This window comes from Hippocampus comes, unplaced genomic scaffold, assembly GCF_001891065.2.
Source record: "Hippocampus comes isolate QL1 unplaced genomic scaffold, H_comes_QL1_v1.1 scaffold470, whole genome shotgun sequence".
In the NCBI taxonomy this organism is placed as follows: domain Eukaryota; kingdom Metazoa; phylum Chordata; class Actinopteri; order Syngnathiformes; family Syngnathidae; genus Hippocampus; species Hippocampus comes.
The window spans coordinates 423,166-439,857 of record NW_017805536.1 but is presented as its reverse complement, the minus strand read 5'-3'; the positions used below and the strand labels follow the sequence as shown (position 1 = coordinate 439,857).

Genomic DNA, 16,692 nt, shown 5'->3' with positions numbered 1-16,692 from the left:
TTACTATGAAGCCACCGGCAGAATGTGATCTGGCATTGTCTTGCTGTGAAATAAGCAGGGACGTCCATGAAAAAGATGTCGCTTGGATGGCAGCATATGTTTCTCCAAAACATGTATGTACCTTTCAGCGCTAATGGTGCCTTCACAGACGTGTACATTACCCAGGCCATTGGCACTAACAGAGCCCCATCACAGATGCTGGCTTTTGAATTTTGCTTCCATAACAGTCCAGATGTTTCTCTTCCTTTGTGGCTCGGACCACACGACGGTCACAATTTCCAAAAACAATTTAAAATGTGACCTCGTCAGACCACAAAGCACTTTTCCACTTTGCATAGGTCTATATTAGATGAGCTCAAGCCCAGAGAGCTTTTGCTTTGCATAGTCGAGTTTTAAGTTGCACTGACTGATGTAGCGGCAACCTGTATTTACTGACATTGGTTTTCTGAAGTGTTCCCGAGCCCATGTGGTGATGTCCTTAACACATTGATGTCGGTTTTTGATGTAGTGCTGCCTGAGGGATCGAAGGTCACAGACATTCAATGTTGGTTTTCGGTCTTACCGCTTGCATACAGTGATTTCTCCAGATTCTCTGAAACTCTTGATGATGTTTTGGACCATAGATGATGAAATCCCTAAATTCCTTGCAATTGCATGTTGAGGAACATTGTCCTTAACGTGTTTGACTATTTTCTCACATGGTTGTTCACAAAGGGGTAAACGTCGCCCCATCTTTGCTTGTGAATGACTCAGAAATTCAGGGAAGCTCTTCTTATATCCAATCATGGCACCCACCTGTTCCCAGTTAGCCTGTTCGCCCGTGGAATGTTTTTTTTTTCCACCTGTCCCAGTTTTTTTTTTTGGAACATGTTGCGACCATTCCAAGTTAATAATTATTTGCTAAAAACAATAAAAATGATCAGTTTCAAGATTAAATATCTTGTGCTTGTAATATATTCAAATTAAATTTTTATTTGTTAAACATAGTCCCAACTTCGATACTTCGATGGAAGTGTGTGTGTGTGTGTGTGTATGTATGTATGTATGTATGTATGTATTTATGTATGTATGTATGTATGTGTGTGTATATATATATATATATTGCCCCCCCCCCTTCAGTTCAGTGTTAAGCTGTGATCAGGAGGTGTGACTCCAGAGTGTGACCATTGATTAGTGACCCTGGCAAGCAGACATGACGAGGAGAGAGTAGCGGGCCCACGAGTGAACAGGGTTGCATTTGTCGCTGTGGTAATGACTACGATTCTGCTATTCCCTGATCCCCCACTCTGTGTGCTGTGACCAGGGCCTGGATTCACCCATTATCTCTCCCTGCTAGAGCAGGCGCCGGACGGATGCCGGCAGGATCCTTTTATCCAATTCCTGCTGCCTCCACAGGAGCGATCAATTGGGTTCTGCCGTAGGATTCGAGACTGTAGTACACAAGGAACAGTTAGCGCAAAGAAATGAGCCGCAAAGGCCCCTGCCCATGCTGCCAATCTTCTCATACGATGCCATGCTGAGAAGGGAAATTAATCAGGCCTCCCCCATAGCCAATGCCACTCCAGTCCTCCACAGACCCTGTTTCACCAATAACCACCTCAAAATTCCACACCCGTACTGAAACTGTGCTTATGGACTGCAAAAAATAATTTCATAAAAATATTGTTCAGGGCAAAAAGGGGAAATTCCAGTGCATTTTGCTGCCTCTCTAAATCCATTTCACTGTCCGAAATGCTGTAATTGCATATGCTCATCTTTTCCAAATCTCAACACCATCCACAGGCTATATAGACAATGGTTGGCTTGATGCACACTCAAATGCTTCCAAAAGGTGTGAGGGGGGCAGTGGGAAGTGAAGAAGAATTGGAATGAGAAATGTGCTTCATCGCTGTCTGGGTGGGATGTTTTCCATGTCAATTTAAAAATAACACTTTTAGTCCAGCAGCACCCACTTTATTGCTCGTGGCCGCAGAGCCATACTTCGGGTTGTTCTGTGGGTAGAAAAGGATGCGGGAGGTCAAAGCAAACAGCTTTCAGAAAAAGGGGGGATGGCGAATTGGGATAACAAACTCCTCAATCCAATTGTGTGTTGTTGCGCAGTGCAGGCTGCAGCAGTAGCAGCTGGCCTCGGTAATATGGTTAGAGAAGCAACTTGCAGAGTTGGGATCAGACCGTGTGTGTGTGTGTGTGTGTGTGTGTGTGTGTGTGTGTGTGTGTGTGTGTGTGTGTGTGTGTGTGTGTGTGTGTGTGTGTGTGTGTGTGTGTGTGTGTGTGTGTGCGTGTGTGTGTGCGTGTGCGCGTGCGTGTGTTAATGTTTATGTGTGAATCTCCCCAAGGCACCACAGCTTAAATGGGCCACCAAAGGTTTTTTTTTAATTTATTTATTATTATTTTTTATTTTTTATATGAGTAGCCACAAGTCTTCTGAGGTCCTCTCACCTGCTTCATCCATCGTGTTGAGGCCCATCAACTAGGTGGGAGGTCAAAGACAGCTAATTGGATAGCAGCCTTTGACTTCACATTTCTTCTTGAGAGAGACAGAGAGAGAAAAGAATAAATAAGTCACACATTTGGACGTGATTAACAAAGAAGCAAGTAGCCGACTGTTTGCAGCGTAAGCATCCTCATTAAACTTGCGATGCAGCTCATCCAAATGCTAATATCTTAACCCAAATTAACATCCCAGTGTTAATTGTAAGCACCAAATGCATATTCAACATTTCCGTGAAATTGTCCCAGTGACTGACTTGGTTTCTACCTGCGGGTCCTTGGATCGGCCGCCTGAATTGGTGAACAGTAATCAGCATGTCGTGCGTTTGTTTAAGATGACAGAATTACCATAATTAAGGGCTTATAATAGAATGCACTAATTGCATTTTTGGTGGCAAGGGCATGTTTTCTAATGGCTCATTAAGCCCACAGTACATTGGCAGATGTTTTCAACTGAACAGAGTCTTAATTTTCAGTGTCTATGATACCCCATAAACAGAGGAGTTAGTGGACGACCAGCTAATATGTGCGCTACACTTGTCCGAGAATATAATGTAGCTGCGTTGATTCAACTTTGGATGAAGCTGTTTATTGAAAGCAGTGTCAGTCAATTTCCTGTTCTTTAAGTGTACACTCTTGTCCTGCCTGCTTTCATTTATTTTTGTGAATAGAGTGGAAATGGGAGGCAATTTAATGTCTGATGGGGAAGTTAATTGGATTTGAATTATTGGTTTTAAAATGCTCAATTTTGTGCATTTTTGCTTTTCGATTTGAATGCATGTTGAAAACACAATAAAAGGGTCAAATCTGAGTCCAGACCCCTATTTAATTTATTGTTTTCAAAGTTTGTAATTTAATGATATACGCTGTATTTGCTCTTGCACCTGCCACATTATTTATTTTCTGTAGGATAATAAAAATGCTTTCAAGAGGGAAAAAAACATATACAGTACACAGACATATAAAATGCTTGAATGCAAGCTTATGTAGCATCAAATGAAAACACCGCGACTCTGTCATAAATGAACAATATGGGCTACCCTCACCACTACGTTTCTGTCCACTTTTGGAGTTTCTCAGGATGGCCGATAACATTGATTGGATAAACCCGACAGCTTTCCGTAATCCTCCAACATTTTTCTTCTTATCATCATCGCTGTCGGAGGAAAATTACATACGGTCGCCAGACTCTTGATTAGTCTGATTGTGTGTGTTTGGCAGCTTCGTCACCTTGGAAATGACGAGGTGCACATCGTGTGGTCAGAGCACACCAGGGATTATCGGCGTGGCATCATTCCAACGGATTTTGGAGACGTGTTGATTGTCATTTACCCAATGGAGAACTCCATGTATTTCATCCAAATCATGAAGAAACCACAGGTGAGAAACATTTGAACAACAATACAGTACACGCACTTGGAAGTAACCATTATGCAAGCGCCAAATACTTTACATGAGTACATTTTCAGTGTTGAGAGCGAAGAGGTGATCAGTAAAGTTTGGGGTATGCTTAATACATGTAAATTCCGCATGGAAATGAGAAATGTGTAATCCGGCCAGCGCCAACTTTACAACCTTTTAAATTCTGCACAGCTTGCCACCGTCAATATTCTCCGAGACTATAGGAGGTAGTAAAGAGCATCTGCGGCATATGAACATTTCCTCACAATAAAAATATTACCCTTTTTTTTTTTTTTTTTTTTGGCTTTCTTTTGTTTTAACAAACTATCTACATTGACAATTTGTAAAGGTCATAAAGCGACAAGATATTGCCTGATGGAACAGCAATAATGTTTTATCTATGTAACACTTTGGATTTGTGTGATAGCATGAGAAAGATGAGTGGTCGAAAAACGCAGCTGTGATTCCACAAAATAGTTTGTCATGTATTCTCTGGTTGTACAAAACCTATTTGTTTAAAATAGAAGACAACGCCGTTTCCAAATCGTGTGAGATGATTAACACGAAAAGAGGCATCAAATACATCCAACTATGAGCAGGCATGCTTATCAAGCGACACCCAAAACAAAGGCGCTGTCCGATGATGCTGGCTTTAATCACACAGATTTGAACCTCAAGGTTCAATGTTTGTTGAAAACTTGTTGAAATGTCCCTACTGCACGTAGTGAACCCAAAACAACGAAGGAATTAATCAGGCAAAAACTGGAACTCGCCAAGTCATTCTCCAAACTTAAACCATATAGAGAATGAATTTTACCTGTTAAGGTGGAGACTGAAAGAGTAGCCCTCCCAACCACACAACAACAGACAAGTTGCAGTCAAAGCCTGGAAGAGCATCATCGAAGACTAAGATTTCAAATGAAATATTCAACTTTACCTTCTCCAGTACTTTTACTCACTTAGAAATGTGTTGTGTATTTATATTCCATAACATGGAATGCTAATGCTAAGTTGTTGTTTGTTTTTTTAACCTACAGCAAAATACAGCACTTTTTGACTCACTGTTGCAATATTTTGGGAGGGGATTGTGTCAAATTTTTATTTGGGGAGGGGGGTTTAAATAAAAAGAAATGACGGCCTCATTTCATGAAATGTAATAAAGGCATGCATGTGCCTCTTAAATGTACTTTGGATTTTAAATTCTTTAAATACACTGAGGTCTATATTTAAAAGCAGTCAAAGAAAGCCATTATCTCAACCAAGGACTACAAGATAGGAGAGGCACTTTGCACTTTTAAATTTAAAAAAACTGCCATTTTATGAGACCAACTCGGGTTTCACAGTAGTTTTGTGACAAATGAGTTAATCATCTCTAAATCCCTTTGTTATATAATCTGACTTGCTATTATGCTCCTTAAATTACCAAATTGAAGACAGCAGGACCTTTAGGAGGGACTTTGACATTCCCGTCAACTTCCAGGTCAATGACCATTGGGCCTCAGTGATTAAGGGCCCGCATGAGCAGACGCGTGTGCCCACACACTCGCGCACAGCCGCTAAAATGCTTATTGTCGCTTTGTATTTGTTGTTTCGCTCAATATGGGGGCATTGTTAAGTATTGATTGTCATTTTAATTTCTTTTAACATAAGTTGATTCTCATTCAATGTGTGCGGCTGTCGTGCGTAGTTAGGTGACATCCAGTTAATTGTTGAGCCCTCTCTCCTTAAACAGATGGAAAAACGGTCAGAGTATGATTTTTTTAATCAGCCTTATTTTTGGGTCTTATACTGTGTCAGGGAATTGATTAAATTCACTTCAGATCGGCACGTACGTTAAAATACGTCACGTTACAAATTTTTTACCCCCCCCTCTCATTAATTTTCTCAGGTTCCCTTCTTTGGGCCTTTATTTAATGGTGCCATCATCAATGGGAAGCTGCTGCCAAGCTTAGTGCGGGCCACTTGCATCAATGCCAGCAGAGCTGTCAAATCCCGGCTGACTCTTTACCAGAGTTTGTATCCTTTTCTTCTTAGTGCTGAAGCTTTATTTGTCACCCTCACACGCCTGGGATGGCTGCATCAGATTAACTGCAAATGTTTTTATCGTGATTTATCTGAATAATTATCAAAGCACGTCCAAGTATTTAGGCCCGTGTGTGAATGTAGATTCGGGTGGCTTTTGATTTATACATAAGACCAAAGAGATTATATGTTCAATGACACAAGCGTCCCGTTTGAGTAAATTTCCTGAGACATGTGGCTTGCTTGTCACGCCAGCCAATGTACACAGCTGCGCGCCGACATGGATCTTTATTGGCTGGTTGATTTGCATACAGCTATTAAGCCGAGGCTGTTGCACAGCCTGGAGCAGCATGGGAGGTTGTATGGACCTGTTTGTCGTAGGAGCACAGATGATTCGTCATCATCTATTACTACCATTTTTATGGAGCACAAGGAGGGCCCGAATGAGAGCCACATCAACAAATGTTCCCGCACGCGCACAGACAAGCTTGCTCTCATCCTTCCATCCACGCCGCCCAACAGTGTGCCGTTAAGAGCTTGACTCCAGCTGTAGTTGTCAGTTGGTTTAAAGGCAACGTAATCGCCATTGGAGACAAATTAGCATGTGAATGCCAGCAGCACTGGATTGGGAAGGGAGTTTGGAGGGGGTGGTGGGGTAAAAGGGTCGGGATGGCCCCTGGAGGGCGAAACCTGATCTCTCATAACACCCTGCTCCTTCTCGGACAGCATGTACAGCACTGCCTCACCAGAGCCCCGCTGCCCCTCTGGCGGTTGCTATCGAAACCTCCCCCAATGCAATGTCGTTTGGGGTAAAAGCGTCGTAAAAATATCATGTTGTTTTGTCAATTTTTTCATTCAAGCTGAGATGAATTTCACACTGTCTCATGTGTGAATTTACAGTTGAATGCGTAAGTATGTATACGCTGTTGCACATCCTCTGGTCCCCGCATTGTTTCGAGCAGGCCGTGTCTTTGTATTCCTGGGGGCGTCTTGAGTGACAGATGTCTGTTACCCGACGCCAAGAGAATTAGCCCTGTGTGTCTCTCAGCGCCAGGAGGAGGAGTCTACCGCAATCTGCCTGCCTCCGGAAGCCTCAGGGGAGTGCCGGAGCAGTACTGAGGCCTTTCCGGTCCGCAAAAGTCTTACCTGGCATTCCTTAGCAGAGAAGCAGACAGCACGACGTCATGATGTATAATGAGAGGGGATAAGCCTCTGGAGTTCTGGTGCCGATAAGCTGCCAGGCATGGCGCTGTCCAAGAGACGTGCTGAATGAGTGTGCCAGGCGCACTCAGCACACTGCCAGTTTCTGCTTGTCCTTCTGCTGTTTGTCTGAGGAGGAGGGAAGTCATGAATACTTTGGTTTGATGATGTCAATGTGTAGCATAAAACCAAGCCATAGGTATCAGGTGTGCTTTTTTCTTTTCTCATTTGCAGTTTCTGTTTCCCAGCTTTTTGCTCTTTCCTGTACCAGTGTGCATTTTTCTATCTTCTTTGGAAATGCAACTCTTTTATCTTTCCCGTTCGAACAATGGTCCAAGCCTTTTCCGGCAAAATCCTCATCCTTAGTTTACCCCGACACAATGCGTTAACACTCCACAGACTGCTCTCTGGCTGTGAGGCCACTCTCCAAGGTAATTAGTTGAATATTTCTTCAAAGAGAAGCTATATGACCCCCGTGTGTCTTGATAAAAGGCCAGTATGACGCTGTGGCCCCCCTCTCTCGCACCGTATCAAGGCTGGAGAGGACTCCAACAGTCTGCGGTAACACTCCCAGGATCTCTCAGTCTAATAGGATTTGATATAGAAAATGACCACCGGCAACATTTTTCCGAAAATACAGACACAGATAAGCCTTGTGAGGGTTTTCAAATTCAACTCACACACACACACACACACACACACACACACACACACACACACACACACACACACACTGCACTCAATTTTTGCTCATATCTTCTGTCATCTATTTCCTTCTGTGGAATCTCAACTAGTTTTGTATAGCATCCATTGTTCAATGTCTGTTTTAATTCACGTCAATGTTGTCCGTCAAGATGCAATCATCGAATTCGTATAACAAGTCTCTCACTGACAACTCATAATGTATCATCTATTATTTAGGTGACTGATGGAAAATGCAGCTGGTCTGCCTTTTGGGTTTGTTTGTGTGTATTGTCCGTCTCGTCCATCCTTTTGCAGTTCTTTTTGAATGCCCATTACCGCAAGACGTTTCCTTTTATTAGACCACATTTCCATCATTTCAGCAGCAATTGAGTATAAATGAATCACATTTAAAGGCTTTTTTAAGGAGTGGCATGCAAAAAAAAAAAAAAAATGTCTGAAGTGTTCGCTTGAAAGAGATGACATGTTTGATTGCGTCACCTTAACTCAGCGTTCCTGCCGTGTCTACCGCCACGTATTGTGTCACCCGTGTCACGAGAATAATGTCCTCATGCAGCAGCTCAAGATTCATTCCTCTCTTCGACAAGCACTCTCCATCTCTCAGTGTCTCAGTATTGCTAATGGTAAAAAAACGTTGACGTATGTTTGTGTTGGGGAGACGGCAAGTTTCTAATAGGTGAGACAGTACAGAGCTGACCTTGATTCAGAGACATCGCCTCGCTATTGGATAGAATCAATAGTTTTTGCTCACTGTCCCCCCCCATCCTCTGATGTGACACACACCGGCGCAGAACCATCTCCAGGCACCGATCAATAGCCATAATCTGTTTCTGCCCTTCACCAGTCATGCGAGCCAGGCTCTTTGGCGTGTCTCCCTTGTTGTGTGGATGTGTGCGTGTGTGCGTATTTGTGAGATTATGAGCAGGTTGGGTCTTTTCACTGGAAACCAGAAAGCGGCCGAAGTCTGCCATGATCCCTCACCGGCCCCACTTGGGCACATAACGCTCTGAAAAGATTTAAATTATAGCAATAAATGTGGATTGAAAATATGACCTCCCTCATGCACTCCTGAGTATGCTGTTAATGCCCCCCCCCTTAAGTCATTATAATTATTACAATCAACTTCATTCACAATGACATATTCTCACACTCCTTCTGCGATCCCCTTTGTTCCATCCACTCCCTCTGTGTGGCATCTGTGACGATGACGGGCTTTTTCTGTTGTTTATTGCCAAGATTCCTCACCTAGCGCAGATGAAAGTGGCTTGTATGCCTGATAGGGTGTCATGAATAGGATCTGTCATGTTAGTGTTGTCTCACATGAATTATTAAGCACCGTTGATCGGTCTAATTTGCCAGCTGTTGTGCCATAACTGTATGCAGTCTCATGGATAATACAAGGCAATTTATATCGCTGAGGAGTATGCAGTGCTCCAGTGGGCACAGTGAGATGCCAAGTGCTAGTCCATTATATGCCGGGCCCACTCAGTGCTCTCATTTGACGTGTGTCTAACAACTGAACTTCCTGTTTATTCAAAAGCAGGGCAGATGACCTATGATGTGTCAGAAATTGTCCCAGTCGAGACAGAAAACATTCCAATATTAAAACACTCTTATGCAAATGATGGTATTAGTATGTTACACTCAGAGCTTCTTTCCTTTGGTTGGTCACAGTGGCTGCCCTTGGCGTTGATTGGGTGGTTGAAAGTTTATGCCGCATTTGGGGAGCTACTGAGAGAGGTGTGCGTGTTTGTGGGAGTGCGGGTGGGAGTTTTTTTTTTCTTCACCCCCCCCCCCTGAATGTTTTAACCTAATCCCATTATCAGTGTAGCGCACTGCCTCTCAGTTTTTCCCCCTCTTTATCCCTTCCCCCCTCTCGCCTTTCTCTCCAGCTGACCAGCTGTTCCTGCCGCGACTCATGACAATGTCCGATGTGTTCAGATCACTGAGTACCACCTGACCAACCCACCCCCTTCCTCAAACACTTGCTCAAATACGCAACGCAACCTTGCACAAGCGACGCAAAATCTTAGACTACTGCTGGAACCTTCATAGGCCAAGCAGGAAGGGGGTTTTGGTGGAAATGGGAACGCTTTGGTCATGTAAAGAGATTGTGGGGGACGTTGTGAGGGGGGGGCGGCTGTCAAACCAAGAGCCCTGACTCAGGAGGCAACCCAGCTCGGATGGCATATGGCGTCTAGCGTCATACAACATGCAAAAGTATTCTCTCCCCACACCCCCTTGTATCCACTCCCTCCTCTGTCTGTCTCTCTCTCTCCCCTGCTGCTAATGCAGAATGACTCATAGCATTACTCATTTTTTTTTCCCTAAACACCCCCCCCTCCACCCCCCACCTACTTGCACGCACACACGTCCACCGCATAGGTCCTATACCCTGAGAGCCCCGGGGGCCAAGCCCAGCTCATCTTGAGGGTCATGCGCCCATCCCCTTTAAACATAGGTAAAGCAGGCATGGAGCCAGACCAACAGCAGGGACACACAGCCCTGTTTGTGTTACCGCACACACACGGCTGGTGTCAAACTGTTGTGAACGTTGTTGGTTTGCTTGCTTAACATACTGTATATGGAAACCAAGCTTGGGCTGGCAATGCATTTCCCGGTACTTATTTTACAGTAAAAAAAATGTGTAGAACAAATGCAATCCCAAATATGATGCACTCTATATTTTTAAACTTGAACCTCCTCCTTGTTGCACCTCCCCTCCTATGTCCGTCTGTTATCCATTCATGTCTGACATCTGTCCATTTGTCCGCTGTAAAGTGGCAATGAGCATGTTGCCAGTTTTGTGTGAATCCATTTCTCTGTGCCCTCACAAGATTAAACTCGGGGTGTCAGTCGGATTACAATTAACAATATATTTTATAAGAGACATGCCACCATATTTCGCATGACTTTGACGTTGTCCGCTTTGTAAAACCAAGGGTGTTCCCCAAAAAATGCTCTCTTTCACTGGCCATTACTGACATATTTCAGATTTTGATTTCCCTACTCCAGTCTAGTCGAGGATTTCCATTTCTTCTCTTGTGGATGTTTCAAGCAATCCAGAATGTTACTTACGGATGTCTTAAGCGTTTCTATCCGCTTCAGTCTTATCTCTGATGCAAGCAAATGCTACATTTCATTGGTGGGACCCATGTGAAATTACCATCTAAATCTTCCGAAGTGAATTGTATGTTTATCTGAAACGAAAAATCGATATGTAACATATTGTAAATCACCATGAGTAATGGGTAGTCACAAAGCGGGTGGTGGAAGGGGGGGCGGGGGCACAGTGCATAGCAATTAAAAAGAAATTTTTCATTGTGTATACCACCATTGTTGTTGTAGCTCTCTATCGTCCAGAGACTGTTGTGTAGAGCGTTGCAACATGTTGTACGGATTTGGTTCAAAATGATTTTTAGACTGCGTTACCACGTTAGCTACTAAGCCCCGACCCTGCAATGATGTTTTGGTCAATGGGAACCATGTCTTCTGACCAATCTTGTGCAATACTTGTAGATCGTGTTTCACGTGCTAGGTAACAGAGAATGATATTTTGTAATGGGAATTTCCAATAAGATAACTGTATTGTGATTTCAGTATATGCAAAGGAGAGCTATTTACACTTATTGAGTGCCAAATGATTATATACTATACTACTACTGTATACATTTATACATTTACAAATTTTGTTCCGAAAGGGAGTGAACCTTTCAACTACCGTATTTTTCGCACTAAAAGGCGCACCTAAAAGCCTTCCATTTTCTTAAAAGCTCACAGCGCGCCTTAAAATTCGATGCGCCTTGTGTATGGTCATTACGATAATATTTCGACCCCAAAATGGCTCCTCCTTGCTCGAGACATGCTGACAATGCAGAGTTCAAACTTAAGGCGATTGGTTACGCAGTTGAACACGGAAATAGAGCAGCGGCAAGAGAGTTCAACGTTCACGAATCAATGTTATAACTTGCTGTTGGTTCAGTGAACTGTGTCACTGCTTTATTAAATAGGTTTTACTGACATCTGATCACTCTGTTGGTGTGTCCTTGAGCGAAGCTCCATCTAGTGGATGCATTGTAGACTGCGTCTTATAATGCAGTGCGCCCAATGTATGGAAAAAAATTATAAAATAGGCCATTCATTGAAGGTGCACCTCATAATCCAGTACGCCTTTTAGTGTGGAAAATACAGTATCCTCTTTTTAAACGGGACACAACAAATTACAGAGTTGAATTTAGTTTCAATGATACTCCTTTTGAATTCATTTTAAATATTGACTACAATTATTAAATGGTTCTCTGAATAACCACTATGCTGATGTTATGCCAAACTACAGGCATGTATTGGCTGACCCTATACTGTACTCGTGGCGTTATGCTACTCGGAGCGTGGATGCTACGACATGTCTGTCCAATTGAAGTGATTAGCAGCCATAACCCAGCTAACCATTCCATCTGTTCCCCTAGCCCTGTTTAATTAATGAACTTTCTTTCTCCGCCCTGTAGCAGCCACTGTTACACTAAAGCAAAAGCTGTTAACCCTCTCAGGTTATCCCCCCCCCTTCCACACACACACACACACACACACTCCCACTCGCGCACAGTCACACACGCAATCCAAAGTGAATGCGTTCTCATTGATTAGTTACGTTTTGTTTTCCTCTCTTTTGTCTCAGGTCCTCGAAGGGAGGGTTAATGAGCTTTGCTGGCAAGCAGTAGCACTTGGAATTCAGGGATAAAAGCGAATCATCTTGTTGTAGTTTTTTGTGCGTGTGATGGATTCAGAAGAGACAAGCACTTGTGCCAGTGTATGCATTCGTGTGTGTGTGTGCGTGCGTGCGTGCGTGCGTGTGTGTGTGTCTGTCTGTGGGCACGTGCGATGTCCTGTGTGTTTATTTGGATGGGTATGAATGGCTTTGAGTTCGGGGTGTATTGCATTTCATTCCCGCTGGTCCTTTATTCCTCCTCAGAAGCAGGGAGTCTGGAAGACTTTTGAAACATTAGGCTCTGACGCTATTCCGCCACACTTCCAGCCATCTCACCAAACTCTTGTCTTGTCCCCATTTTTACCACCAAAGTACACTCTAGCGCCTTTTATGTCCCTTTTCCCTTCGGTGTCTCTTGTTACAAGGCAGCGGACAGCCTTTTGTCCAGCTGAAGCTGCCCCCCTTTTGTTTGGGCTGCCTTTTTTATCCTTGTGCTAATCGCCATGGTCGTGTGCCTGAGTTGGACCCCATATTTCACACTCAGCTCTCCTTTGTTTGACGCACCGCCCATGATAAGAATCCCAATTCTAGGGCCTCTCTGATATTGAAATCCAACAGCGGCGTAGAAAGAGCCTTCAATCATCCATTATCTGTGCTCCAGTGATTACCATTCAATCTCCCAGAGTCCAGCCTCCTCATCACCAGCCGCTGAGCTAAGGCCAGCCCCTGAAAGAACCCGCATCCCCAACGTTGGTGTCACATTCAAGCATATCCAGAGATATTTCTGCGCCGCGTCAAACGCTGCTGGGAAATGTCACTGAAATGTCACTCATCATTCTGCACTGGAATCTTTCGGTCCCTGATGTGGCCTTGGGATTTTGGAACTCTAGTAGGTCACCTTGTGACATTATTGGGCTTCTTTGTCCATTTTGTCAGGTGATGAGATTGCTCTTCAGTGCAACTAAGGCTGCATTGCTTTTGATATCACAGACTTAATTGGTTGTTGTTTTTTAAAAGGAGGAATTAGTTGATTATTTATAAGTTGCACATTAATGCCTGTTTAAAAGGTTCAAAGGCAGTGTCTGCTCCCTGGCTGGCCTCGGGCAATTGTTCTCTTCTACAGAGTGTCCTCGTGCCTTGAAGCATTTGCATCTCTGCGCAAAATGGAATTTTCTGCATTGACAGACAATACAGGGCAGACAAAGCCATAACAAAAACAAAACAATTTAAGTATGCATTGCTGTGCATTGTCAGCCTCTTCAGACAGAAATCTACCTTTGATGTGTTAATACTCATCGGCTATTTTCATTTTCAAATGGTTGCTGAAGGAGCAGGGCTGAGACATAATGACCAAATCTTGTCGTCTCATCACTGCAGCAGACTTGTAGCTTGTTGCCGCAAATACACCAACACTCATGTTGAGGTTATGATATCTTGAAAGTGATGCAAATCTCTTTTATAAGCAAAAAACAAATTCTGTTTTTATAAGCTTAGCTGAATTGATTCATTCTTCAGAGATCACTTTGTGCTTTCAATATATGTGCATTCATCGTTGTATGTTTTGATACACAATGTAGCCTAATGCAGTGTACACCTCTTCATTAGTTATGTATAGCCTCTAATTACTATTGATGATTTGGGTACAAATCTATGGCTTTTTCTTATTCAAATGAGCCTTATTTACCCTCAGATTTCCAAACGAGGGGTCTTTGGAATTGGCCTTTGTGCAGGCTGATATAGCATGGACGCTCAAGCTACACCCACTTGTTTTTGTATCTGCCGAGTGCCGACTTTGACAAGATCCACTCTCCCTCCCCCTTCATCATCACCCGTCTGTGTGGATGTATAGCACTTCCCTCTCCTCCATCTGTTTTTGTCAACCCATGAAAAGGTCCATTGTAATCTGCAGGATGCACAGTTGACGTGCCACAGTCTTCGCTTGAGCCAGTCAAGGCGGTGCACCCAACTTATTCCACAATTTTAATAGGCCCAAACTCCGCCCCCAAGATAATTTTGAGTCCCTGGGCTCTGTGTCAGGGGTCTTCAGCTGAATTGTTTTTGTTGTTGTTTTATAAAACCATGGTCTACATCATCCCGCTTTCCAATAAAAGCCCGATTCTGAATAGAACTCGATCTGTGCCCGCTGGATGATAGCAGGCTCCTGATTAACCCTGGAGTGACTAGCTAATGTCATTGAAGGAGGGCCACCTGGCTGTGAGACTGTACAGTCAGCTGCCACTGAAGGGCCAGAATAGGAGACGACCAGGTGTTGGGCTCCAGCCCCCCCCCCCAATTGTTGCCATGTAATAGCCTGCTTGACTGCACAATATAGCCTAGGGGCGAGGATTAGGAAAAGCTGTTGCCAACACAGAACTCTATTTTCTTGTCTTGCCCAAGGTTTTGTGTGAACATTTCTCTTAAGGCCCTTTGACACTGCACTTAGCACAGCGCCGCGCGCTGTCGACCAACTCATTCATTGTGAATGTGCGGACATTGTGCAGAACCGTGACTTGGAGGCTCACAGCGCGCGAGTCGGGTGCGGCAGGTGCACCCGAACTGAAAAATGTTCAATTCCGAGCAACATTTGGTGACATCGCCGCGCAACCAGGTGTAGCTCACGGATGAGCATCAACTCCCCCAGATCCTGCTGCTCATCTCCTCTTCCTGCTTCCCCATAATAAGCAACGCAATTCATTGAAACAGTGGCACATACATTACCGAGCTGCGGTGTACTTTACATTCCAGCCAGTGCGATAAGGCACTAGGCTACTTCCTGTTTAGATGTTCGCACACGGCACCAAATCGGTATCTTCATATCCATTAAAATAGTAATAGAAAAGCTCAGACCTAATTTCTGGTACCCAAGCCCTCATTTAGCCAAAGTAGGAATTGTCGAAGTAAATGCTGTATGTACGTGTTGTGGTTTGAAAAGAGTAAATACTGTACCATATTTTCACAACCGTAAGGCACACTTAAAAGTCTTAAATTATCTACAAAATGGACTGCTGTGCTGTGACTTTGATGAGTGGGCCACTTGACTGACTGATGTTGTGCCGACATGCTGCTTATATAGACGAAAGGCGGACGTAACTGAGGACAGCATGCGGACATTAACGTGGGAAGCGGGGCATGAAAGGGCAGGCTAAAGGCACGCCCCCAGTTGGTGCCGCTACGCGCATTGTGCAAAACAACATCCCGAAAATGGCACCTACGAAGAGACACGTTTACGAAGCACAGTTTAAACTGCAGGCTGTCAGTTACGCGGAACACCATGCGAATCGAGCAGCCGTGAGAGAATTCAAGATCAACTAATCCATGGTGCTAGGTGCTTTTGTTTTATGAAATGGCGCAATCTATTCTTCCAGGCAACATCAGGCGGATTACAAGAAAAAAACAGCCATCTTCCGCTCCTACTGCAGTAAAAAGTGCAATATTCTGCGTTACAGTAAATAAAGACAAAATACAGTATGAGCGCAAATTAAAGCACTCTTATGCCCCAGAAATGAATCCTCCCATTTCTATTCACAGTTGTGATCACATGTAACCTAGCTCTCATCATTCACACCAAATGTTTGGCATTTTGTGTAAGGCTAAGCAGCCTAATTGGCCTGATGATCCTTTCTTCGTAAGGGGCAATGAAAGAACATAATGTGCAGTATGTCTTGACTGGAAGGCAGATTGATATGCCCGCTGTTAACACATTACAATTACTCACTTGCACATGCCACAAACGTCATTAAAATTGCAGAAGCTACTCTTCTTTTTTATTTTATTTATTTATTTTTTTGGTCAGAATATTTGATCAATGTTTGTCTGAACAGTGGCATTAAGGGTTAAATCAGTTATTTGGCATGGCCTTCAGTTTCAACACTGCTGGTGAAATTGAATCTCTTGTCACATAGATTAATGAATGTCAAATGTCAAATTAAAGAACTTTTTTGGCGGAGGGATTCTTATTGCGGATCCGTGACGTTGGTTGTCTACAGTCACATTTCCTTTCAGCACTGTAGCACTATTGAATTCTGTTAGTACTTTTGCTTTACATTACCAACATGTCTGAAATGACAGAATTTTGTCTTCTTTGAGGTAGCAACCATCGGTGTGGTATGGTAGTGATAGGGTGAATTTAGCCATACTTAGGCGCAAACAGTATCGCATCATGGCAACATGAC

General features: G+C 43.6%; 1 protein-coding gene across 5 annotated transcripts in view; it reads left to right on the top strand.

The window, feature by feature from the left end:
* Positions 1–16,692, top strand: part of ralgapa2 (Ral GTPase activating protein catalytic subunit alpha 2) — an 89,486-nt gene that overhangs the window by 55,008 nt on the left and 17,786 nt on the right. For all 5 annotated transcript variants that reach the window (XM_019878277.1, XM_019878279.1, XM_019878275.1 and 2 more), the window contains 2 exons: positions 3,712–3,870; positions 5,780–5,907. In XM_019878277.1, the coding sequence (XP_019733836.1) occupies positions 3,712–3,870; positions 5,780–5,907 (287 nt within the window). The remainder of the gene's footprint in view (positions 1–3,711; positions 3,871–5,779; positions 5,908–16,692) is intronic.